Here is a 26,563-nt window from a genome sequence, read left to right on the forward strand (position 1 = left end):
TGAATTCTTTATTTTATTTTATTTTATTTATTTATTCTTGGCTGTGCTGGTCTTTGTTGCTGTGAGAGCTTTTCTCTAGTTGGGGAGAGTAGGGCCACTCTTTAGTTGTGCATGAGCTTCTCATTGCAGGGACTTCCCTTGTTGCGGAGCACCTGCTCTTGGCATGCAGATTTCAGTAGTTGAAGCTCCTGGGCTCTATAGAGCGCAGGCTCAGAAGTTGTAGTGCACGGGCTTAGTTGCCCTGCGGCATGTGGGATCTTCCGGATCAGGGATCAAACCTGCATCTCCTGCATTGGCAGGCAGACTCCACTGAGCCACCAGGGAAGCCCAGCTATTTTGAATTCTTTATCAAAGGCTAAATTCTGTGCCTTTGAGCATGGTTATTGGAGGATGATTGTTACCTTTTTGTGATGACGTGTTTCCTTGATTCCTTACGTTCCTTGTACATTTGCATTGCTGCTTTCACGCTTGAAGTAGCAGACATCTGCTGCTGGTTCCCTTCAGATGGGGTAAAATGTTCATCAGTCCTGTTTTAGCTCTGTATTTTGCTTGCCCTTACATGGGTACACTTGCTTTCCACATCTTGCTTCTTGTGACACAATTCTTAAGCTTTTCTTAAGACCCACCAGGCTAGCCACTGTTAACCTTTTGTTTTCCAGAAAGATGCAGGATAGCTTAAATTTGTATTTCTCTCTTGCTCAGAGAAACTGGTCTGTTTTTCTGATAGTGTTCTGTTTAGCAGAGTCTCACTTGCTGCCTCATTTGGCAGCATACACAAGGAGCTGCTGGCTCCAAAGTGTGCGGAGGTGTGGGTTTAGCACACAGGGCATTGGGGGTGCCTGTGGGCTCTGTTGCAAGATTGTTGGGTGAGGTATTAGGCTTGTGGGCGGACTTCCTGCCAAAGTCCTGAGCACACTTAGCAGGAACTGTGTCCCTTCAGTGACCTTTAATGTTCTTACCTGCCTCTTTCCTAAACCCCTCCCTCCCTGGGGTCATGGATGTCCCCCTTTAGTACTCGGGGAGCTGCTGAATTAAATGGGTTTCTCTCACAGCGGGGGTCAGTGGGCACTAACTGGTCACTCTCCTCATCCCTCTTGAATGAGGATGCTACTGGGTGCTATAGCCTTGGGCTTGTTATGTTGGGGGAGGGGCAGTGCTGGCAAAGTTCCTCTTACCCTCTCAGTTTCATCCAAACTTGTATTTTTTCTTTCTTTCTGGAATTTCTCCTTGGGAAGGCTGAGTTTCTACAGATTCTTTCTCATCCATTGGTATTTTCCTGGGTCACCACTCTCCAGGTTCTCCCTGACTGTGGCCAAGAGGGACTGGGACAAGTTCACTGGCTGTGCTGACAGCACCGAGGTTTATCTGCCTGTTACTAGATATGCACATGGGCGAGACTGCACCTAGGGCCCTGCACATGTGGTGCTGGATCCCACAATTCCCACAGAGGCAATTTTGTTTTTGGGTGGGTGCCACATTTGTTGTTAAAAAGGGGGACAAAAATGGAGGAATGTCTTATGCCATGTCATGATGCTGATATCAACTCTGCGAGGGAAACATTTTCTTGTTTTTTTGGGGGGGAAACATTTTCAAAGTCATTATTATCCTTTTTAATAAACAAATTATACTGTGTATTCTTTTAAAATGAAGAAGCCTAATGAAATTCTTCCAATTGAGTGTCTGCATGTACATGTAGAATGAAAGAGAAAAAGTACAGAATCCAAGAACATCTGAAAAACCCTTCTATATTTTGGGATTATTTTTACCTTGTTTGAGATTATGTTGACCTTGCATAGCATTTTGAAGTGGTTTGGCACAAATGGGGAGCCTGAGGGCTTGAGTGCTTTGTAATGGGTAATAGGTTGAGAGTAATTTTTGATTTTGTTTTCCTGTTTTCTCTTGCAATTTAACTTATTGCAGAACGTAAGAAGCAGTTTCCTGGATTAGGGACTAAAAAGGTTCTGCACCCAGTTTCCAATGTGTGTAGGGTACACGAGGCAACTCTTGGACACCAGCAGCATGACCTATAGTTCTAATCAGTTCTGACACTATAACTTAGCAGGACCCCGTGGGCCCTTCCTGGACAGACCCCTCCACCTCATGTCCTCTGCCTACTTCGTGTTTGCAGAAAAGTTGTAGTCTTCCAGGCCTTCCATGAGTCGCAAAAGTCTGACCTAAGAATTAATGATTGAAAGGATGTGAACACATGGTGATAGAAGTAACTGTTGGGCCAGGAGAACTGATAATGGTTTAAACAGTAAATCAGCCACATGGCAGTCAAAGAATTTTTAGTTCCTCCCTGAAATACATGGATAACATGTATAACAATCTGATAGGCATTCCTGAGTTGTTTTACAGACTGCTTAAAACCCCCACCAAATGGAAGAAGTTAACTATTTGATGACTTACTGGAGCCTGAAGATTGATAATGTTAGCCTCTGTGACACCACCCTGCTATCACACCATCAACCAAGCAGAGAATTTTGTATGATAACATACCCTGTGACTCCCTTCCCCCACTTTGCCTTTAAAAATTCTTCCCTGAAATCCATCTGGGAGTTGGGGTGTCTTTGAGTATTAGCTTCCCTGGACTCCTAGTCTGGCGCCTTACAATAAACACTGCATTTTCCTTCTCCACAATCTCATGGCAGTAGATTGGCTTTACTGTGAGCAGGCGAGCGGGCCCGCGTTTGGTTTGGTATCAGCACTATCTGAAGATAGCATCAAATCCCACATGTTAAGGTCTTAGTCCTACAAGACTCCCCCTCCACCCCTTACTCAAGATGCCAGTCACCAGTCTAGGTGGTCGCCTGTGCTTCTAAATGACTAGCTGTAGATTAGAAATTCCAATGACTCCTGCCTTGGCTTCAGTTAATTTTGCTAGAGCAGGTCACAGAAATCTGAGAAACATTTTTTTAAATTAATTAATTTATTTTAATTGGAGGATAATTTCATTACAGTATTGTGGTGGTTTTGCCACACATCGACATGAATCACCCACAGGTGCACACATGTTTCCCCATCCTGAACCCCCCTCCCACCTTCCTCCCCACCTCACCCCTCTGGGTTGTCCTAGAGCACCAGCTTTGAGTGCCCTGCTTCATGCATCGCTTCATTACACTGGTCATCTATTTTACATATGGTAATATACATGTTTCAATGCTATTCTCTCAAATCATCCCACCATCCCCTTCTCCCACATAGTCCAAAAGTCTGTTCTTTACATCTGTGTCTCTTTTGTTGTCTCGCATATAGAATCATTGTTACCATCTTTTTACATTCCTTATATATGCATTAATATACTGTATTGGTGTTTCTCTTTCTGACTTACTTCACTCTGTATAATAGGCTCCAGTTTCATCCACCTCATTAGAACTGACTCAAATCCATTCTTTTTTTAATAGCTGAGTAATATTCCATTGGGTATATGTACCAAAACATGCTTATCCATTCATTTGCCAATGAACATTTAGGTTGCTTCCATGTCCTGGCTATTGTAAACTGTGCTGCACTGAACATTGGGATGCATGCATCTCTTTCAATTTTGATTTCCTCAGTGTGTATGCCCAGCAGTGGGATTGCTGGGTCAAATGGCAGTTCTGTTTCCAGTTTTTTAAGGAATCTCCACACTGTTGTCTATAATGTCTGTACCAGTTTGCATTTCCACCAGAAGTGTAAGAGGGTTCCCTTTTCTCCACATCCCCTTCAGCATTTATTGTTTGTAGACTTTTTGATGGTAGCCATTCTGACTGGCGTGAGATGATACTTTGTGGTTTTGATTTGCATTTCTCTAATAATCAGTGATGTTGAGCATCTTTTCATGTGTTTATTAGCCATCTGTATATCTTCTTTGGAGAAATGTCTGTTTAGTTCTTTGGCCCACTTTTTGATTGGGTTGTTCGTTTTTCTAGTACTGAGCTGCATGAGCTGCTTGTATATTTTGAAAATTAATTCTTTGCTAGTTGTTTTGTTTCCTGTTATTTTTTCCTATTCTGAAGGCTGCGTTTTCACCTTGCTTATAGTTTCCTTCATTGTGCAAAAACTTTTAAGTTTAATAAGGTCCCATTTATTTTTGTTTTTATTTCCATTACTCTGGGAGGTGGCTCATAGAGGATCTTGCTGTGATTTATGTCAGAGAGTGTTCTGCCTATATTTTCCTCTAAGAGTTTATTGTTTCTGGTCTTACATTTAGGTCTTTAATCCATTTTGAGTTTATTTTTGTGTATGGTGCTAGAAAGTGTTCTAGTTTCATTCTTTTACATGTGGTTGACTAGTTTCTGAGAAACATTTTACTCATTTTACTTACAGGATTACTGGTCTACTAAAGTAGATGAGTAGTTACCTAGGACTAGGTTGGGAGAATAGGTTTGTGAAAATGTGGATTGACCACTAATGTGAACAGAGTTTCTTTTGGGGGTATGAAAATACTATAACTGTGGTGATGACTGTCCAAGTTATGAATATACAAAATTTCATGAATTGTTCACTTAAATAGGTGAATTGTATGGTATGTGAATTATACCTCAATTAAACTTAAAAATAGAACAGAAAAAGATTTCTGGTCTGTTATAAAAAAACTGTAATTCAGAAACAGCCAGAGGAAGAGATATACAGGGCAAGGTGTATGGGAAGGGCATAAAGGTGCCATCTTGGTCTGAATGTGCCATTCTCCTTGAATCTCCAAGTGTTCACTAACCTGGAAGCTGTCCAGACCCCATCCTTTTGGGTTTTTGTGAAGCTTCCTTCCATAGGCATGTTTGATTCATTTGTGACTGATTCATCCTCCAGCCACACTCCCTCTACTGGAGGTCCAGGGTGGAACTGAAAGTTCCAACCCTCTTATCACGGTCAGTTCTGACAACCAGTTCCCATTCTGAGGTATTTTCCAAAAGCCACCTCAGTAACATGAGCCCAGTTGTGATGGAAAGGAACTCGTTAGGAGTAACAGGACACACATTTCCTTTTTATGACTCTAAAGTGTTTTTAGGAACTCAGGACACAAAACCAAATATTATAGCAAAAAATGTTCCCATTTCTCTTATCATTTAAATTCTAAGGATTTTGGGGGCTGTGAGCCAGGAACTGTAGATGAAGACCAAATGTATATTCCTTATAAATCACAATATTGGAGGTACGTAATTATTTTCCCTGTCCATTTGTTCAACCACCTTCTATTTATTAGGAAAATAATTAATGAAAAGTATAAAACACTCGAAAGAATAGGGAGTACGTAGGTACTTAAGTACATAATTGAAATTCCTCCCTAGTCTTCAGAGTCAGTGTAATTTCTTGGATGTAACTACTTGTAATTGTGTGGGTGGTTAGCACTGATTACACACTGCATAGTTATATCTTGATTTGTCAGCTTTACACTACCTGCTGGCCTTTCCACATCAGGCAGTGCAGCATGGGTGGTTAAATAAAAACACAGACTGCAGTCAGATTGCTTGGGTTCTAGTCCAGGTTTGCTGTTTATAACCTGTGTGACCTTGGGCAAATTATCAAGCCATTCTTTGCTTCAGTTTCCTTGTCTATCAGATGGCCTAATAATAAGACTTACCTCATGGGATAATTTAAACATTGTATTAAAAGATAAGTCTTTAGAAAAGAGTACCTGGCACTTAGGTGCTTAGTAGCTGTTGGTTGATGTTGCTGTCCCTGTTAAAGATAATGAAAGATGAGGTCTTCTGCTGACTCACACTTTCTGTCACTCTCTTTCTAAAATTTGTAAAATATATATTTTTTCTGTGTATTATATAATGTACTTAGGCCTTTTCTTTCCCAAATAGTGTTAGATAGTACATCTTAATTCCCTCCTTTAAGTGAAGAAGAGCACTTCTACATTATGTTACATTTGACTTCTGTTAGCTATCTTATTCAGAGAAGGCAATGGCACCCCACTCCTGTACTTTTGCCTGGAAAATCCCATGGATGGAGGAGCCTGGTAGGTAGGCTGTAGTCCATGGGGTCACTAAGAGTCGGGCACGACTGAGCGACTTCCCTTTCACTTTTCACTTTCATGCATTGGAGAAGGAAATGGCAACCCACTCCAGTATTCTTGCCTGGAAAATCCCAAGGACAGAGGAGCCTAGTGGGCTGCCGCCTATGGGGTCGCACAGAGTCGAACACGACTGAAGCGACTTAGCAGCAGTAGCAGCAGCTATCATACACTCTTTATGGATTGATTCATATTCTTAAAACAAATACAGCATTATTATGATCATGTAAATGTTACTCAGTATAGAACATGATCCTTTGAAACCAAACCTTTATCTCTTGATGGAGAATGTCCCAAGCATCAAAGTCAAATGGATCCTTTTTACACAGTACATCAACTGCTTAATCATGCATTTTAATTTGCTTCATATTTTAACCATGACTTTCTTATACCTCTTCTTGCTTTTTCTGGAGTGCTAATTGCCTTTTTTTTTTTTCCTGATAAGAGAAGATACCACCTCTATAGCATATCATGAGGATCTTCCTTCATATAATTTGTTGAATCCATTTGCTTCTTTAAGGCATTTTCTTTTCCCCCTCTGAGCCCTCTATCTTTCTGTTTCAATGTTCACTGATTATTGTCTTGACCTGTTGCCCAGCTGTTGTTCTGAGTTTGCTTTCCATTAAATTCCTGGCTCATGTCTTTCACTTCCTTGGATTTTTCTTTCCAATTTACTGGATTAAATCTTCAAATAATGTTTTTCTGAAAGGGCGCATGGGAACTAAGCTTACATGTCTGAAATGGCCTTTATTTTACCTTCTTTTTTGATTTATATTTGGGTTTAGAATGCTGTATTCAAAATCCTTTTCCCTTAGAACCTTAGAACTTTGCTCCACTGTGTTCTAGTATCCTGTGGGGTAAAAGACAAGGCTAATGCCAATCTAATTTTTTTTTTAATTTAAAAGTATTTTTTATTGGTAATGTTATTCTTTCTGGAAGACAAGAATTTTTTTCTTTACCTCTGAAATTTTACAAAGCTCTAACGAGGTCTTTTTTGGGTATAAAACTGTATAGGCAGATCTGTTCACTAATAAGAAAACAGTTTAAACATCTGAAGTTTAGAGACAGAGTATAAAATTTTGAGATACAAAATATTAGAAAGCCATTGTATTGTACAGTATGTAGAGCAAAATGTCACAATATAAATAACAATTAATGTCCAAGCTAGAAAAGACTGAAGTGCTTTTAAGGTCTTGTCTTCTAAGCAGGAAGGCCAAAGTGAAGATTAAGAACCATTTCTAAGAGAGTGGTCTTTAGGAAGCACTGGAGTTCTATTAAAGTACTTTCATGTATACTTGGGATAAATCCTACTTGGTCATGGTATATAATTCATTGTACATATTGTTGGATTTTACTTGTTAATATTTTGTTGATGCTTTTGCATCTATGTTTATGAGGAAATTTGTTTGTAGTTTTCTTATAGCGTCTTTGTCTAGTTTTTGTGTTAGGGTAACGCTGAAAAGAGTTAGGAAGTACTCCCTCTGCTTCTGTATTCTGACTGGGACTGTAGAGAATGGCTACAGTTTCTTTCTTAAATATTTGATGGAATTTATCAGTGAACCCCACCTGGGTCTGGCGGTGTCTCTTTTGAAAGGTCATTAATTATTGATCCAGTTTCTTTTTTAGAGATTATAAGCGTGTTCCTATGATCTGTTTCTTCTTGCATGAATTTTAGCAGATTGTGTCTTTCAAGGAACTAGTCCATTTCATCTCAGTTATCAAATTTGTGAGTATAGAGTTGTTTATAGTATTACTTGATTATCCTTCTAATGTGTATGGGATCTTTAGTAATGTCTCTTCTTTCATGTCTGATAATAATGATTTGTGTCCTGTCTTTTTTCCTTAGCCTCACTTCAGGCTTATCAATTTTATTGATCTTTTCAAGAAACTGGCTTTTGGTCTCATTGTCTTTTCTCTATTGATTACCTGTTTTCAGTTTCATTGATTTCTACCCTCATTCGTAATTTCTTTTCTCCTGCTTACTTTGGAGTTGATTTGCTTTTCTAGCTTCCTAAGGTGGATGTTTAAGTGTTTGATTTTAGATCTTCATTTATAATAATGTGTATTCAGTGCTGTAAACTTCCCTCTAACGCCTTCTTTCACTGCATCCACAAATATTGAAAAGTTGTTTTTTCATTTTATTTTAGTTAAAAAGGTTTTAACTTTTTATTGATATTTCTTCTTTGATCCTTGTGTTATTTAGAAATGTGTTGTTTAATCTCCGGGTATTTTGGAATTTTCCAGCTATCTTTCTGTTATCAATTCCATCTTTCTTGTTTAATCCCATTGTAGTCTGAAGGCAGACATTGTATGATTTCTATTCTTCTCAGTTTTTTAATAGTATATTTTATAGGCCCAGAATATGATCTATTTTGGTGAATGTTTCATGTGAGCTTGAAAAGAATGTGTCTTCTGTTGTTGGATAAGTAGTTTATAGATGTCCATCATATCTGGTTGATGGTGATGCTGTTGAGTTCAACTAAGTCTTTACTGACTTTCCGCTTATTGTCTCTATCCATTTCTATTTTTTGTTTGTGTTTTTGGTCATGCTCTGTGGCATGTGGGTTCTTAGTTCTCCAACCAGGGGATGGAACCCACGTTCCCTGCAGTGGAAGTGCAGAGTCTTAACCACTGAACCACCAGGGAAGTCCCTGATCTATACATTTCTGATAGTGGGGTATTGAAATCTTTAATTACAACTCTGAATCCACCAATTTTTTCTTTCAGTTCTATTAGTGTTTACCCTACATATTTTGACTTTCTCTTGTTAGGTACAACATGTTAAAGATTGTTATGTCTTCTTGGAGAATTGACCTTTCTATTATTATGTAAAATACCCTTCTTTTTTTTTTTAATTTATTTTTTGGTTGCACTGGGTCTTTGTTGCTGTGTGTGAGCTTTCTCTAGTTGTGGTGAGCAGGACCTACTCTTCATTTCTGTGTGCAGGCTTCTCACTGGTAGCTTCTTTTGTGGAGCACAGGCTCTAGGCATATGACTTTCAAGTAGTAGTGGTGCACAGGCTTTAGTTATTCTGTGGCATGTGGAATCTTCCTGGATCAGGGATTGATCCGCTCGCTGCATTAGCAGGCAGATTCTTACCCACTGTATCACCAAGGAAGACTCTGTAATACCCTTGTTTATCTCTGACTTTCCTTGTTCTGAACTCTACTCTGAGGTTAATATAATTATTCTGATCTCTTTCGATTAGTGCTAGCATGGTATATCCTTACCCATCAACTTTCTTTTAATCTATATATGTCTTTATATTTAAAGTAGATTTCTTGTAGAGCAACATATAGTTAAGTCTGACAATCTCTGTCTCCTAGTTGATGTATTTAGATCATTGATGTTTAAGGTGATTATTGATATAGTTGGATTAATAGCTGTCATATTTATTACTGTTTTCTCTTCATTGTCCTTGTTATTTGTTCCTATTTTTATCTTCAGCTCTTTTTCTGACTTTTGTGGTTTTAATTTAGCATTGTATAGATTCCATGCTGTCTCCTTTCTTAGTGTGTCAATAACGCTTCTCATTTTACTTTAAGTGGTTGCATTAGTTTGCAATATGCACTTATAACTAGTCCAAGTCCACTATCAAATAATACTGTACTGCTTCATGGGTAGTTCAGTTCAGTTCAGTCACTCAGTCATGTCCGACTCTTTGCAACCCCATGAATCACAGCATGCCAGGCCTCCCTGTCCATCACCAACTCCCAGAGTTCACTCAGACTCACGTCCATCGAGTCGGTGATGCCATCCAGCTTTCTCATCCTCTGTCATCCCCTTTTCCTCCTGCCCCCAATCCCTCCCAGCATCAGAGTCTTTTCCAATGAGTCAACTCTTCGGGTGAGGTGGCCAAAGTACTGGAGTTTCAGCTTTAGCATCATTCCTTCCAAAGAAATCCCAGGGCTGATCTCCTTTAGAATGGACTGGTTGGATCTCCTTGCAGTCCAAGGGACTCTCAAGAGTCTTCTCCAACACCACAGTGCAAAAGCATCAATTCTTTGGTGCTCAGCCTTCTTCACAGTCCAACTCTCACATCCATACATGACCACTGGAAAAACCATAGCCTTGACTAGATGGACCTTTGTTGGCAAAGTAATATCTCTGCTTTTGAATATGCTATCTAGATTGGTCATAACTTTTCTTCCAAGGAGTAAGCATCTTTTAATTTCATGGCTGTAGTCACCATTGGCAGTGATTTTGGATTAATAATAAAATATTATTAATTCCTCCCTCCTGTCCCTTGTATAATTGCTGTCATTCATTTCACTTGTAAATAAGCACACACAGACACACACACATATAAGTGTACATGGTCAAATACACTGTTGCTGTTATTATTTTGAACAAAATTGTTATCTGTTAGAGTTAAAAATAAGAAAATAGAAGTTGTTTATTTTACCTTCAGTTATTCCTTCTCTGATGCTCTTCCCCTCTTTGTGTAGATCTGAGTTTCTGACCTATATAATTTCCTTATCTCTGAAGCCCTTCTTTTAACATTTCTTGCTAGACAAGTCTACTGGCAACAGATTCTCTTAATTTTTGTTTGTCTGAGAAAGACTTTCTCTTTCACTTTTGGAGGATAATTTTTCTGGGTACAAAATTCTACGTTGATGACTTTTTTCTTTCAATGTGTGAAGTATTTCGCTCTACCCTCTTCTTGCTTGCATGGTTTCTGAGAAGTTACATGTAACTCTTATATTTGCTTTGCTAAAAGTAAGATTTTTTTTTTCCCCTTTTGGTTTCTTTCAAGATATTTTATCTTTGATTTTCTACAGTTTGAATGCAGAATGCCTGGATATAGTTATATTTTGTATTTATCCTGCTTTATGTTCTCTGAGCTTTCTGGATCATTGGTTTGGTAGCTCACTTTTTCTTTTTTTTTTTTTAATGTTGGCTCATGTCTTTATTAACCAGTATACCATCACTTGTCTTCAGTATGTCAGACAACATTTGCCACAATAATGTCTGTCAAAATGACCGGCCATAAGAACTGCAGCACCACATTCATCTGAGGGACACTCCCGGTGAAGGTGACTGATTTTGCCATTCTCATCCACGTTATAGTATTTCAGAACAGCCAGCTTCACCTTCTTTCTCTTACTCTTGTTCTTCTTGTGAGTGGTTTAAGACTTCCTCAGTTTCTTAGCGCTACCACAAAGTCTCAACACAAGAGGAAGAGTGGGCTCCTTTTGAATGTTGTAGTCAGACAAAGTACATCCATCTTCCAGTTGCTTGCCAGCAAAGATCAGTCTTTGATGGTCAGGAAGAATTCCTTCCTTATCCTGGATCTTGGCCTTTACATTTACTATTGTATCCGAGGGCTTGACCTCAAGAGTGATGGTCTTCACTGTCAGGGTCTTCATGAAAATCTGCATCTTGGTGGTGGTTCCAAGGCAGATAGTGGATCCAAAAAGGTGTCTGACTTTAATTTGGGGAAATTTTCAGTCATTATTATTGCAAATATTTCTTCTGTTATGTTTTTCTGATCCTTTTGATATTCTTATTTGGTATATTCCACAGCTTTTGAATATTCTGTTTTCATTTTAAATTATTTTTTTTTCTCTTTGCTTTTTAGCTTTGGAAGTTCCTATTGACATGTCCTCAGATTCAGAGATTCTCTCCTTAGCTGTGTCCATTCTACTACTGAGCCTTTCAAAGACATCCTTCATTTCTGTTACAGTGGTTTTACTATCTTGATTTATTTCTTTTCTTTTTTTTTCAGTATGTCCTTTTCTTTCTTTCTTTCTTTTCTTTTCTTTTTTTTTTTTTTTTTTATTGAGGGGAGGGCCTTGCTGTGTGTCTTCTTGAATCTTAGTTCCCCAACTAGGATTGAACCAGGGCCTTCAGCAGTGAAAGTGTGGAGTCATGACCATTGGACATCCAGGTAATTCCCTTGAATTTCTTTTAATTTCTGTTTTTCAAAGAAAAGTTTTATATTTACAACAATGTTGAGAGGGAGTGTTTTATATCTGGATCAGCCTATCAATAACCAGTGTTGTGACTGAACTGGCCCTTGTGGCTCTTATGATTAAAGGATGCCTTCAGCATTAACCATCAGGAAACTGTGGGGAAAAAGGAGGAAGGTGTATTACTCTTAGGTCCTGGAGGATACATGGTATGCCTGGGGCCACACACCTAGGTCATGGTAGAGAAAAAGAGAGAGAGCATGGGCCTGAGGTTGTTTTTACTGGGCTCAAGGGTGGGCGCCTGGAGTTTCATGGGTTTATTCTTTATTGGTGAACTTAAAACATGAATAGGAATTTTTTTTTATTTTCATGAATAGGAATTTAAAGCATGGGAAGAGAAAAACAAGTGGCCCAAAGGGCCATTTGTCTCAGTCAACCAGGATCCCTAAAACAAGCTGTGGGGGCACGGGAAGACCGTGGCTCTTTATATCTCATCATGTGAATGTCTTGACAATCAAAATTGAAGTCAGACACTTCCATTACAAAAAAAAAAAAAATACAACTCTTGGGGCTTACACTGCAGAAAGATTACAGGTACTTGCCATACACCCTGTCTTTGGGTATGCATGGCCTCCCCTATTATTATCATCTCTCACTGGAATGGCACTTCTTTTTAAATTTTAACCAAGGGTGAACCTACACTGACACATCATAATCACCCAAGGTCCATAGTTTATTTTAGGATTCACTGTTAAGTTCAGTTCAGTCGCTCAGCCATGTCTGACTCTGTGACCCCATGGACTGCAGCACGCCAGGCCTCCCTGTCCATCACCAACTCCTGGAGCTTACTCAAACTCAGGTCCACTGAGTCGGTGATACCATCCAACCATCTCATCCTCTGTCATCCCCTTATCCTCCTGCCTTCAATCTTTCCCAGCATCAGAGTCTTTTCAAATGAGTCAGTTCTTCGTATCAGGTGTCCAAAGTATTGGAGTTTCAGCTTCAACATCAGTCCCTCCGATGAACACCCAGGACTGATCTCCTTTAGAATGGACTGGTTGGATCTCCTTGCAGTCTAAGGGACTCTCAAGAGTCTTCTCCAACACCACACTTCAAAAGCACTAATTCTTTGGTGCTCAGTTTTGTTTATAGTCCAACTCTCACATCCATACATGACCACTGGAAAAACCATCGTTTTGACTAGGTGGACCTTTGTTGGTAAAGTAATATCTCTGCTTTTTAATATGCTGTCTAGGTTGGTCATAACTTTTCTTCTAAGGAGCAAGCCTCTTTGAGTTTCATGGCTGCAGTCACCATCTTCAGTGATTTTGAACCCCAAAAAATATAGTCGGACACTGTTTCCATTGCTTCCCCATCTATTTGCCATGAAGTGATGGGGCCAGATGCCATGATCTTAGTTTTCTGAAGGTTGAGTTTTAAGCCAACTTTTTCACTCTCCTCTTTCACTTTCGTCAAGAGGCTTTTTAGCTCCTCTTCACTTTCTGCCATAAGGGTGGTGTCATCTGCATATCTGAGGTTATTGATACTTCTCCCGGCAATCTTGATTCCAGCTTGTGTTTCATCCAGCCCAGCATTTCTCATGATGTACTCTGCATATAAATTAAATAAGCAGGGTGACAATATACAGCCTTAACATACTCCTTTCCCAATTTGGAACCAGTCTGTTCCATGTCCAGTTCTAACTGTTGCTTCCTGACCTGCATACAGATTTCTCAGGAGGCAGGTCAGGTGGTCTGGTATTTCCATCTCTTGAAGAATTTTCCACAGTTTGTTGTCATCCACACAGTCAAAGGCCTTGGTGTAGTCAATAAAGCAGAAGTATATGTTTTTCTGGAACTCTTTTGCTTTGTCAATGATCCAGCAGATGTTGGCAATTTGATCTCTGGTTCCTCTGCCTTTTCTAAATCCAGCTTGAACATCTGGAAGTTCACAGTTCCTGTACTGTTGAAGCCTGGCTTGGAGAATTTTGAGCATTACTTTACTGGTGTGTGAGATGAGTGCAATTGTGTGGTAGTTTGAACATTCTTTGGCATTTCCTTTCTTTGGGATTGGAATGAAAACTGACCTTTTCCAGTCCTGTGGCCTCTGCTGAGTTTTCCAAATTTGCTGACATATTGAGTGCAGCACTTTCACAGCATCATCTTTTAGGATTTGAAATAGCTCAATTGGAATTCCATCACCTCCACTAGCTTTGTTCATAGTGATGCTTCCTAAGGCCCACTTGACTTTGCATTCTAGGATGTCTGGCTCTAGGTGAGTGATCACACCATCATGATTATCTGGGTCATGAAGATCTTTTTTGTACAGTTCTTCTGTGTATTCTTGCCACCTCTTCTTAATATCTTTTGGATTCACTCTGTGTTATACGTTCTATCAGTTTGGACAAATGTATAAGAATGTCTTCCAATCATTATAATTTCAGCTAGAGTATGTTTCCTTACTTAAAAATCCTCACTGCTCTGTCTGGCTTTTTTTTTTTTTTTGATTCCTTCTTGGAATTTTCACCTCTTTCTTTACAATGTCCATTATTTCTTGCACATTGTTTCTTTTTCTATTAGAGCCCCTTAACATATTAATCATAGTTGTTTCAAATTCATTGTCTGATTATTCCAACATTCTTGCCATTTCTCAGTCTTGTTCTGATGCTTGATCTGTGTTTTCAAACTGTGGGTTTTTTTCCTTTTATTATGTCTTGTAATTTTTTGCTGAAAGCCGGACATGAGGTACTACCTAAAAGGAACTCTAGTAAGTAGACTTTTCATGATGTTGAGGTGAAATGTGGGGGAGGTGAAGCATGTTATAATCCTGTGATCCTCAGCCGTTTAATGAGTCTGTGAACCTCAGAGCTGCTTCTTAGTCTCACCCCTGCAACTCTTAAATTGGATGGAATGTTTAGAATGGACTGGTGTTGGGTATGTCCTTTACCTCAGTTTGGTTGGGCTCTGGTAAAACCCCAGCAGGTTAGGCTGTGGTAAAATAGTTTCTCTTGAGGGCAGGCCTTGTTTAAAAAAAAGAATAGAATACTCTGACACCCAGTAGTCCCCCATCCACAGTGTCACTTTCTGTGGTTTCAGTTGCCCCTGGTTAACTGTAATCTGAAAATATTAAATGCAAAAATTCCAGAAATAAACAAACTTACCCATATGAAATTGTGCGTTGTCCTGAGTTGCATGATCAGCTGTTGTGCCATCCTTCTCTCTCCCACTCAGGATCCTCAACCACTGACATCATCGTGGCTCAATACAGGGTCACCTGAAGCAGATGGTCCTCCTTCTGACATTATCGTCAGAAGGTCAGTAGTAGCCTGACGCTGCGTCACAGTGCTTTTGTCCTTCGCCTCACCTCATCTCATCACGTAGGCATTGTAACCTTTTACCTCATCTTGAGAAGACAGACAAGGACACCATGATCAGATATTTTGAGAGAGAGAGAGAGAGAGACCACATTCATATAATTGTTATTACAGCAAATTATTATAATTATTAGTTTTATAATTTAGTTTTTTTATTATTATTAGTTATTGTTGTTTAGATCTTCCCTAGGGACTCAGATGGTAAAGAACGTGCCTGCAACGTGGGAGACCCAGGTTCAGTCCCTGGGTTGGGAAGATCTACTGGAGAAGGGAATAGCTACCCATTCTTACTGTGCCTAATTTATAAATTAAACTTTATCATAGGTATATATGTATAGGAAAAAGCAGTATATACAGAGTTTGGTGTTACCCACAGTTTCAGGCATCCACTGGGGGTCTTGGACATATCCCCTGAGGATAGAAAACTACTGTACTTCAGAATGATTCCTTTCCCCCTTCTCCTTCTGGAAGCACCAAAGGGATTTTTCTCTGATATTTGCTGTGAGACCCTTATAAAATTGGTGAGCTGTGGTTTTTTGAAACAATGTCATCCCAATAAAGCTTTTTTTACTTTTTCCAGGTAAGTTTTATTAAAACTTAAACTGAAGCAGGGATTTATTTGGTTCACGTAAGAAGATTTGTCATAGCTATGATTCCTGTTGTTTGTGTCTTTCTCTTCAGTACTTGGACCATGAGACCGCTTCAGCCACATTCATAGACAGTGGTGGACAGTTTGTTTCTTCCCAGGTGATAAGAATCAGCCGGAATCCTTACTGCGGCTATGAGCGCCAGATTCTGTCCAGCCGGGAGCGCCTGGAGGAGGACTCCTTGTTGGCTGCCCTGCAGTGGCAGGAGCCTGACGTGGGCCCAGTCCCCTTTTTGAAGAGCACCGATCCTTCTTCCAGCTATTTTGTCATCTTGAACTCTGCAGCCTTCTTCAGGGTGGGAAGCCAGCTAGAGGTGCTGGTTCATGTGCAGGACTTTCAGAGAAAGCCCAAGAAATATGGCGGAGACTACCTGCAGGCCAGAATCCACTCCCCTAAGCTGCAGGCGGGGGCCGTGGGCAGAGTGGTGGACTACCAGAATGGATTTTACAAGGTCTTTTTTACTCTGCTCTGGCCAGGTCAAGTTAAAGTGTCCATATCTCTGGTCCACCCCAGTGAAGGGATCCGAGTTCTTCAGTACCTGCAGGAAAAGAAACCAGATAGGGTCTATTTCAAGAGCCTCTTCCGGTCAGGGAGGATTTCTGAAACTACAGAGTGTAACGTGTGTCTTCCAGGGAGTCTTCCCCTGTGCAACTTCACAGACCTCTACACTGGAGAACCCTGGTTCTGCTTCAAACCAAAGAAGCTTCCTTGCAGTAGCAGAATTAACCATTTCAAAGGTGGATACCTGAAGGGCCTCCTAACTGCTACAGAGAACGCTTTCTTCCAGAGGTATGTGCTCCTTGTCCTAGGTGGGGATAGAAGAGTCCCTCTCCGTTGTCTTTGTCCCACTTAGGAGACTTTATTCTGGTTATGTGCTTCTTACATCTCTCCAAACTTGCCAATTCAGGAGAGGTGGTAAGAAAATAAACAAAGATTTATATTTTGTGATTAGTATGTTTATTTCAGGGATTTCCTTGGTGGCTCAGATGGTAAGAAACCTGCCTGCAATGCAGGAGACATGGGTTCAATCCCTGGGTTGGGAAGATCCCCTGGAGAAGAGAATGGCTACCCACTCCAGTATTCTTGCCTGGAGAATCACATGGACAGAGGGGCCTGGTGGGCTACAGTCCATGGGATTGCAAAAAGTAGGACATGACTGGGCGACTAATACGCACACACACACACACACACACACACACACACACATGCTTATTTCAGTTCAAATTAAATGCCTTAACTTTTTGTTCTTTTACCTTAACATCTTTTACTTCAGAACTACATAGCATGTCTGTAGCTGTATAAGCAAGATCACTTATTCACAGAACAGATAAAAAAATTATCTAAGAACAGGGATACTAGAGGTCTTGCAGTCAAGCTAACGCTTTAGCTTCATGTCTCAGAAACTGAAAAAATCTTAAGTGTCACATTATTAGTTGTTAAAATCATATAAACATTTATTGATAGGAAAAGGTAGGAATATGGTAACATTGCTAGATTGATTTAATGATAAGCATGAAGATTGAAGGCAGGAGGAGAAAGGCATGACCGAGGATGAGATGTTTGGATGGTATCACCGACTCAATGGACATGAGTTTGAGCAAGTTCCAGGAGTTGGCAGTGAGCAGGGAAGCCTGGTGTGCTGCAGTCCATGGAGTCAAAAAGAGTTGGACACGACTGAACTACTGAACTGAACTGAACTGATGGGAAACCAGGAATACCACAACGAATTGTATTTTTCAAGTTAATAGCTATTGAAATTTTTGCATTATTGAGCATATATTCCTATTTTTGAACATAGGTATGAAACTTTTTCAGTATAATGATCAATATATGGCATAATATGCAGAAGGAAGTATATAGAACCAGTATGAGGTAAAATCTCCATTTTCTTCAGCATTATATGCGTGCATGTGTGCATGCTCTGTTGCTTCAGTCGTGTCTGACTTTTTGTGACCCTATAGACAGGACTGTAGCCCCCAGGCTCCTCTGTCCGTGGGATTCTCCAGGCAAGAATACTGCAGTGGGTTGCCATGCCCTCTTCCAGGAGATCTTCCTGACCCAGGGATCAAACTCGAGTCTCTTACATCTCCTGCATTGACAGACTGGTTCTTTATCACTAGTGCCTAAAATAAAACAACATTCTTAAGAAATAAAAAAGATAGAAAAATTACATAGTCAGAAAGTATAATTATTTGAAAGAATGTAAAATGCTTTTTATTTTTAAATCATATATATACTTTAAAAATATTCCCTTGTAGAGATGGTTGTTGTTGTTTTAGCTGCTAAGTCGTATCCAACTATTTTGTGACCCCATGAACTGTAGCCTGCCAGGCTCCTCTGTCCATGGGACTCTGGGCAAGAATACTGGAGTTGATTGCCATGCCCTCCAGGAGATCTTCCCGACCAGAAATCAAACCCACATCTCCTGTTATCTCCTGCGTTGGCAGGCAGATTCTTTACCACTGAGCCACCTAGGAAGTCCATGTAGTCTGCAGCAGCTTCTGAAATAAAGCTCTGGTTTTTTGTTTTTCCCATAGTCAGCTTTTGGTGACAGAAGTTTAAATACATTGTTTGCTAGAATCATGCCATGCTTTCAAAACCCCAGCAGAGGGCGCACTGCTCCCAGTATATTTACTGTACTAGTCTTCCTAGGGGTTTTTGTGTGTGTGTGTGTGCGGCTCAATACAAAAGGTTTTCAGTTTTACTCTTTAATTAGGCACATTATTTATCAATAGGACTTCCCAGGTGGCACTAGTGATAAAGAACCCACCTACCAATGCAGGAGACATAAGAGATGTAGGTTTGATCCCTGGGTTGGGAACATCTCCTGAAGGAGGGCTTGGCAACCCACACTAGTATTCTTGCCTGGAGAATCCCATGGACAGAGGAGCCTGGTGGGCTACAGTTTATAGAATCGCACAGAGTCAGACTTAGCATTTACACACATCATGAACAGATTATTTTATTTCTGTGTACTTTTTGCCTCTATGTGAAGAGTGTTCAGTTACCCACTTTGAGGAGTGTGTTGTCAGTCTACCTAGGGGTTTAGCAGAGTGGAAGAAGCATAGCTTGTAATTTACTGAAATGCCATGTGGGAAAAAAGAGGGGAAAAGGTCAGAGAACTAAGTTAGTGTAAAAATTTTAAATGTTCCTAACACCAAATCCTACTATTAAAACCAGAAAACACCTGTGAATCCAGAAGGATAAAATAGTGTCTGTCCTTGCCTTTACTTGCATATCTTGGATGAGGCTGGCTGATGTAGTAGAACCTGCCAGATCTGTAGTAGAATCATTTAAAAAATTCTACTTACTTGTAAGTTTGCTGGGAAAGTGTGTGAGGTGGCATAGGTTTTTGAAAACAAAACATTTGACAAAATCCTGATATAGATTTTAATTTTTGGATTTTTACTCTGTTAAAAATCTGAAATTTTGCATTAGGCTAACTAAAAAGGAAAAGAGAAAGATTGACATTGATCATTTGAGGGATGGATGAGTCCCCAGTTAGGATTCCGCTCTAGGCAAGGCTTAAGGAATCTGACTTCATGCTCCATAGTCTTGCAGCCTGAAAACCAAGTAGTGACAAAGTAGACATTGTCATCAGTGTGAGCCATTCTCTTGAGTCCAAGGGATTAAGTGATTCAAACAGAATTTGTCATTTTGGAGTTTGCAAGCTAAAGGTGAAGCAGTGAAGAATTAAGAACCAGTTTAATTCTTATTCAGTTTATGTGTCCATATAACCTGCTTATTATAAGATACCTAATTTATTAATTATCAATTGTATGAAATTATATTTATAAGGATACCTCATTAGGAAGCTCTTTGAAATCCCATCTATTTAAAAATTTGCAAATAAAGATACATGTCGAAAAATAAATGTTCCTAAATTTAAATGAATAAATTCATTCCTTAAATTAAAAAAAATTTGAACTTGTACTCTTTTTATTCCTCTTTCAAGTGGTGTCAATATCAAAATGCCAATCAACTCCAGTGGACCTGATTGGGTGACTGTGATTCCCAGGAATATAAAAGGTAAAAGGAGCGAATGTGATGATTTGTTGTTTTTCCTGCTCAGTGTGTTGAGTCTCTGTAGTTTCACTGAAGATATAAAGCCCCCCTTTAATTTGCCCTGGTTATTACTGGGCGTAGTTTGTGTTTTAACAAACCTTCCAGGTGATTCTGATCCATTGGTACAGGATAGTATTAAAAGTAAAAGAATGAAATTTAGAAGATGAAATATATGTGTTTTGTTTTTTGCAGAATAGTTATAATGAGCTATAGTCACTTGTATAAAAGAAGGATAAACATTATTATTTTTTAAAAATTTATTTGGCTTTGTCAGGTCTTAGTTGAGGCATGTGAACTCTTAGTTGTGGCATGTGGGATCTAGTTCTCTGACCAGGGATTGATCCTGGGACCCTTGCATTGGGAGCGCAGAGTCTTAGCCACTGGACTAGCCAGGGAAGTCCCAAGGATGAATATTATTAAGGAGCTTATATATTGGAAGGTGGTCACTTCTTGGCCTTTTGGCTAAGATCAAGTGCAGAGGGAAGATGAGGTCCTTTTAGCTGTTGAAAGCATGTATGTAGTATCCCACAAAGCAGAGAGTGCAAACACTAATGCCACAGGGATGAGGTGTAGAATACACCTAAACCTAGCAGTGTGAGTATCGGCCATACACGCACCTTGTGTAAGTGGTGGAAAGAAACTGCAGAGCAGGGACCGGCGAAAGGCGGCAGCCCCTCAGTCCCTACACATGGTTGATAGGCAACAATGTGGACCCAACACAGCCAGGTCAAAAGATTTTTTTTTTCCATCAAAAACCTGAAGTCTTAATTTTTGAATGTGCATCTCCAGATTTCAAAACATTGGCATCCTGTTAAAAACTTTAAAAAAAAAATTGCGTGGACTAAATAAAACTTGTGGTCTAGATGCAGGCAGAACCCTGCCAGTCTGTATTCCTGGTGTTCACTGTCAGTTGCCACAAGCAATCCCCATCTTTTCCTAATGAAGAACTGTATTCGATTTACTTCAACCCAGTGAGTTCCTAATTTTAGATGATGCAAATGTGAAACATTATGAATGGAAATTGCTTGCCTTTTATCGGCCAGGCCCTCAATCCCACAGTCGAGATGTCAGTAAACATGGTACCCCCAGTATACTGTATCCCTTACACACTCACATCTGTCACTTCTGGAGGCTCTGATCACCAACACTTCTGACCCTCTGTTCCACAGCCCTGGTTGTCTAGCTCACTAGATTCAGTCACTAGTGAGGCTTTTGATGGGTTTTTAGAATGAAAGAAACCATGAATCAGTAGGAGCAGGGTACCCTGGCTTGGATGGGTACCCTGTGATCCTGTGATGTCCCCAGTTGTCCAGTGGGATGGCCAGTGGGAGGAGCTTTAGATGGTTTGCTTGCACCTGACAGGTCTTAGAGTTCAGCCAGGAAGTGGTTGTGGCTTTGCACAAGGAACAATAGGAAGGTCTTCTTAAAGGAACAGTGCAAAGAAGCAGAGGAAAACAGTAGAATGGGAAAAACTAGAGATCTCTTCAAGAAAATTGGAGAGATCATGGGAATATTCCATGTTAAGAATGGGCAAAATAAGGACAGAAATGGTAAGTACCTAACAGAAGCAGAAGAGATTAAGAAGAGATGGCAAGAATACACAAAAGAACTATACAAAAAAGATCTTAATGACCTGGATAACTGCAATGGTGTGGTCACTCACCTAGTGAAGTGAGTGTGAAGTCAAGTGGGCTTTTGGAAGTATTACTACAGACAGAGCTAGTGGAGGTGATGGAATTCCAGCTGAGCTAGTTCAAATCCTAAAAGATGATGCTGTTAAAGTGCTGCACTCAACAAATTTGGAAAACTCAGCAGAGGCCATAGGACCGGAAAAGTTCAGTTTTCATTCCAGTCCCAAAGAAAGCCAATGCCAAACAATGATCAAAATACCATACAATTGCCTCAGTCTGCTTGCTAGTAAGGTTATGCTCAAAATCCTTCAAGCTAGGCTTCTAACAGTACATGAACTAAGGACTTCCATATGTGCATCTTGATATAGAATAGGCAGAAGAACCAGAGATCAAATTGCCCACACTTCTTGGATCATAGAGAAAGCAAGGGAATTCCAGAAAAACATTACTTCTGCTTCATTGACTATGCTAAAGCCTTTGACTGTGTGGATCACAACAAATTGGAAAATTCTTAGAGATGGGAATACCAGACCATCTTCTCTGTTTCCTGAGAAACCTGTTACGTAGGTCAAGAAGCAACAGAACTGGACCTGGAACAATGGACTGGTTCAAAGTTGAGAAAGGAATAAGAGAAGGCTTTGTATTGTTCAGTTCAGTTCAGTCGCTCAGTCTTGTCTGACTCTTTGCGACCCTGTGAATCGCAGCACACCAGGCCTCCCTGTCCATCACCAACTCCCGGAGTTCACTCAGACTCATGTCCATCGAGTCAGTCCATCCAGCCATCTCATCCTCTGTCGTCCCCTTCTCCTTCTGCCCCCAGTCCCTCCCAGAATCAGAGTCTTTTCCAATGAGTCAACTCTTTGCACAAGGTGGTCAAAGTACTGGAGTTTCAGTTTTAGCATCATTCCTTCCAAAGAACATCCAGGACTGATCTCCTTTAGAATGGACTGGTTGGATCTCCTTGCAGTCCAAGGGACTCTCAAGAGTCTTCTCCAACACCACAGTTCAAAAGCATCAATTCTTCGGTGCTCAGCTTTCTTCACTACCAGGGTCCAGCCCCAGTTGGACCCAGGGTATCCGAAGTGTGACGGCGTCGGTGACTGAGATTTATTTAGAGATATAGAGAGAGATAAAGAAAGAATATTGCAGTTAAGAAAATAGAGGAGAGAAAGAGGCTGATATTCCTTGGTTTACACAGAAAGCCAATAAAGCCCCAGCATGGGACTTGCTCTGTTCATGTAGGCCACAGGCGCCCTCTCGAATCGCGGAAGATGCCCCACCTTGAGCACCTTCTCACGTGAGTCTTAGAAGCCTGGGGGAAAAAGTGAACTCAGAGGCCCCCTGTGCTCCAGGGAGTCAGCCTGAAAGGGAAGAGGAGGAAGGAAAGAACGACACGGGGTGACCAAGCTTTGGTGAGCAAGGCCCACAACTTTATTTTCAAAAGGAGCTTTTATACCCTAAGTTGTACATAGAGAATAATGGAAGATGCAGAGTCAGCAGTCCTGACCCTTATCGAGACCAGGCTTTCTTTCTGCATACCTAATCTGTGTACACAGGTCTTAGGTGATTTACATCATCTTCTGGCCAGGAGGCCTATTAGCGTTTTATCACCCTTTTCTGATAAGGGTCCGTCAACCAGAAAACTTATTTTCCCTAAAAGTGTTGTTTTTTTCCAAAATCTGATGCCACTCTCAGAAAGCACTAAATAAAGTTACATTCCTATAGGGCAAAGGTGTAGTGGGCTATAACAAGGAAAGAATTTATTAACTCAAAGTTTAATGTTGTTAATATCAAGGCCGCTACTTATATTTCTATATATTAACTATGTTAATGCACACAATATGAAAACTTGGCAGCAAACATTGGCTCAACAGTGAGACCCTTCACCAGTACCACTCTAATAATTTCGACTCCTCGAAAGGCTTTATTTAAGCTTCTCGTGCCCCTTCTGGTTGGGAGGCTGTAAACAATCACAAGCGTAGTTGTAAAAGTCCAGATAAACCTGTCAGGCAAGTTAGAGAGCCATCAGAGGGGTTTGGATTGGAACACTATTATGCCCAGGAGATTTATAAACTAGAGCTCTAAGTTGATTTTCTTTAGAGAAAGGTGCTTGGGGATAGCCCCCTGCTGGTATCAGAGGAGTTAGTAAAAGGCATAAAATAGTAAGACAGACAGACTCTGGTTTTGGGGTAGATGCTCGAGCAGGTCCATGGGGTCCCTCGAGTCCTCATTTGCCTTGCCCCTCAGGTCTCTTCCTCATGACCTTTGCCATGGGTGGGATTGGCCTAGGGAGTCCCTTGAGTCCTGAAGCCTTGCTTGTCAGGTCTCCTTTGCATGACCTTGTCATGGGTGGGATCTTCTGTGCTGGCTCCCAGCACTTCACAGTCCAACTCTCACATCCATACCTGACCACTGGAAAAACCATAGCCTTGTCTAGACAGACCTTAGTCAGCAAAGTAATGTCTCCGCTTTTCAATATGCTATCTAGGTTGGTCACAACTTTCCTTCCAAGGAGTAAGCGTCTTTTAATTTCATGGCTGCAGTCACCATCTGCAGTGATTTTGGAGCCCCCCAAAATAAAGTCTGACACCGTTTCCACTGTTTCCCCATCTATGTGCCATGAAGTGATGGAACCAGATGCCATGATCTTCATTTTCTGAATGTTGATCTTTAAGCCAACTTTTTCACTCTCCTCTTTCACTTTCATCAAGAGGCTATTTAGTTCCTCTTCACTTTCTGCCATAAGGGTTGTGTCATCTGCATATCTGAGGTTATTGATATTTCTCCTGGAAATCTTGATTCCAGCTTGTGCTTCATCCAGCTCAGTGTTTCTCATGATGTACTCTGCATATAAGTTAAATAAGCAGGGTGACAATATACAGCCTTGATGTACTCCTTTTCCTATTTGGAAGCGGTCTGTTGTTCCATGTCCAGTTCTCACTGTTGTTTCCTGACCTGCATATAGGTTTCTCAAGAGGCAGGTTAGGTGGTCTGGTATTCCCATCTCTTGAAGAATTTTCCACAGTTTGTTGTGATCCACACAGTCAAAGGCTTTGGCATAGTCAATAAAGCAGAAGTAGATGTTTTTCTGGAACTCTCTTGCTTTTTCCATGATCCAGCAGATGTTGGCAATTTGATCTCTGGTTTCCCTGCCTTTCTGAAACCAGCTTGAACATCTGGAAGTTCACAGTTCACGTATTGCTGAAGCAGATGCCCTAATGACAGAAAGTAAAGAGAAACTAAAGAGCGTCTTCATGAAGGTGAAAAAGGAGAGTGAACAAGCTGGCTTAAAACTCAACATTCAAAAAACTAACATCATGGCATCTGGTCCCATCACTTCATGGCGAATAGAAGGGGAAAAAGTGGCAGCAGTGACAGATTTTCTTTCCTTGTGCTCTGAAATCAGTGTGGATGGTGACTACAGCCATGAAATTAAGACACTTTTAATTTCATATTAAAAAGTAGAGACATCACTTTGCCAACAAAGATACATATAGTCAAAGCTATGGTTTTTCCAGTAGTCATGTATAGATATGAACTTGGACCATAAAGAAGGTTGAAGAATTGATACCTTCGAATTATGGTTCTGGAGAAGACTCAAGAATCACTTGGGCAGCAAGGAGATCAAACCAGTCAGCCCAAAAGGAAATCAACCCTGAATATTCATTGGAAGGACTGATGCTGAAACTGAAGGTCCAATCCTTTGGCCACCTGATGTGAAGAGCCAGCTCATTGGAAAGGACCCTGACACTGGGAAATATTGAAGGCAGGAGGAGAGGGGGATGACAGAGGATGAGATGATTGGATGGCATCACTGACTCAATGAAGATGAATTTGAGCCAACTCTTGGAGATAGTGAAGGACAAGGAAGGCTGGCATGCTGCAGTCTGTAGGGTTGCAAAGAGTGACATGACTGAGCCACTGGACAACTAAAATTTTGTTCAGAGAAAAGAAAGATTCAGTAACTAGTGAGGCTTTGATGGGTTTTTAGAGGAAGAAAGAAACCATAAGTCAGTAAGAGCAGGGTACCATGGGTTTGAGAAAACTTTCAGAGCAGGTAAACAATTGGAAAGAAAAAAGAAGGACAATTTCTTTGTATAATAACAAAGAAGTCCAGCATGGGGGAATGTCATCGATGTTCAGCTTAGTGACCAGCAGAGGGCACTCAAAGATACTAAATGAACAGCTCCCATTCTTACTAGTTTCATTCCTTTTCCCTCCCTCCTTGCCTTCCTCCCTAATTCCATCATTCCCTTTGTCCTCTTTTTAAAATGTCTTGTTTTCTGTTTATTTGAGATTTAAATAAGGGTTGTGGAAATAGTACAATCACCCAGTTTCCCCTTAGACTAACTTCTTAAGAAATCACAGCTGTGCTTAGTTGCTTAGTCATGTCTGACTCTGTGATCCCATGGACTGTAGCCCTTCGGGTTTCTCGTCCATGAGGATTCTCCAGGCAAGAATACTAGAGTGAGTTGCCATTTCCTTTCCCAGGGGATCTTCCTGACCCAGGGATCGAACCCAGATCTCCCGCATTGCAGGCGGATTCTTTAGCATCTGAGCCACCAGGGAAGCCCAAGAATTCTGGAGTGGGTATCCTATTCCTTCTCCAAGGGATCTTCCCGACCCAGGAATCGAACTTGGGCCTCCTGCATTGCAGGCAGATTGTTTACCAGCTGAGCTACCAGGGAAGCCCAAGAAATCACACAACACTTAACAAAAATAAGAATGGAACATCCGTGTAACATTATTAACTAAACTATTAGGTTTTATTTGGATTTCATCAGTTTTCCGACAGATGTCCATTTTTTGCTTCCAAAATGCGGTGCAGACCCCACATTGCATTTAATTGTACATTTCCTTCGTCTTTCCACTGTGACAGATCTTCAGACTCTTGTCTTCCATGACCTTGACACTTCAGAGGAGCACTGGTCAGATAT

General features: G+C 40.5%; 1 protein-coding gene and 1 pseudogene across 2 annotated transcripts in view; one reads left to right on the plus strand and one right to left on the minus strand.

The window, feature by feature from the left end:
- The window catches only part of NXPE3 (neurexophilin and PC-esterase domain family member 3), a 45,813-nt gene that overhangs the window by 7,267 nt on the left and 11,983 nt on the right, over positions 1–26,563 (plus strand). For both annotated transcript variants that reach the window (XM_068983349.1, XM_068983359.1), the window contains exons 2-3: positions 15,965–16,719; positions 19,886–19,959. In XM_068983349.1, the coding sequence (XP_068839450.1) occupies positions 15,965–16,719; positions 19,886–19,959 (829 nt within the window). The remainder of the gene's footprint in view (positions 1–15,964; positions 16,720–19,885; positions 19,960–26,563) is intronic.
- Positions 10,936–11,379, minus strand: LOC138085601 (ubiquitin-ribosomal protein eS31 fusion protein-like; annotated as a pseudogene).

The sequence above is a fragment of the Capricornis sumatraensis genome, chromosome 1 (genome assembly GCF_032405125.1).
Source record: "Capricornis sumatraensis isolate serow.1 chromosome 1, serow.2, whole genome shotgun sequence".
NCBI lineage: Eukaryota > Metazoa > Chordata > Mammalia > Artiodactyla > Bovidae > Capricornis > Capricornis sumatraensis.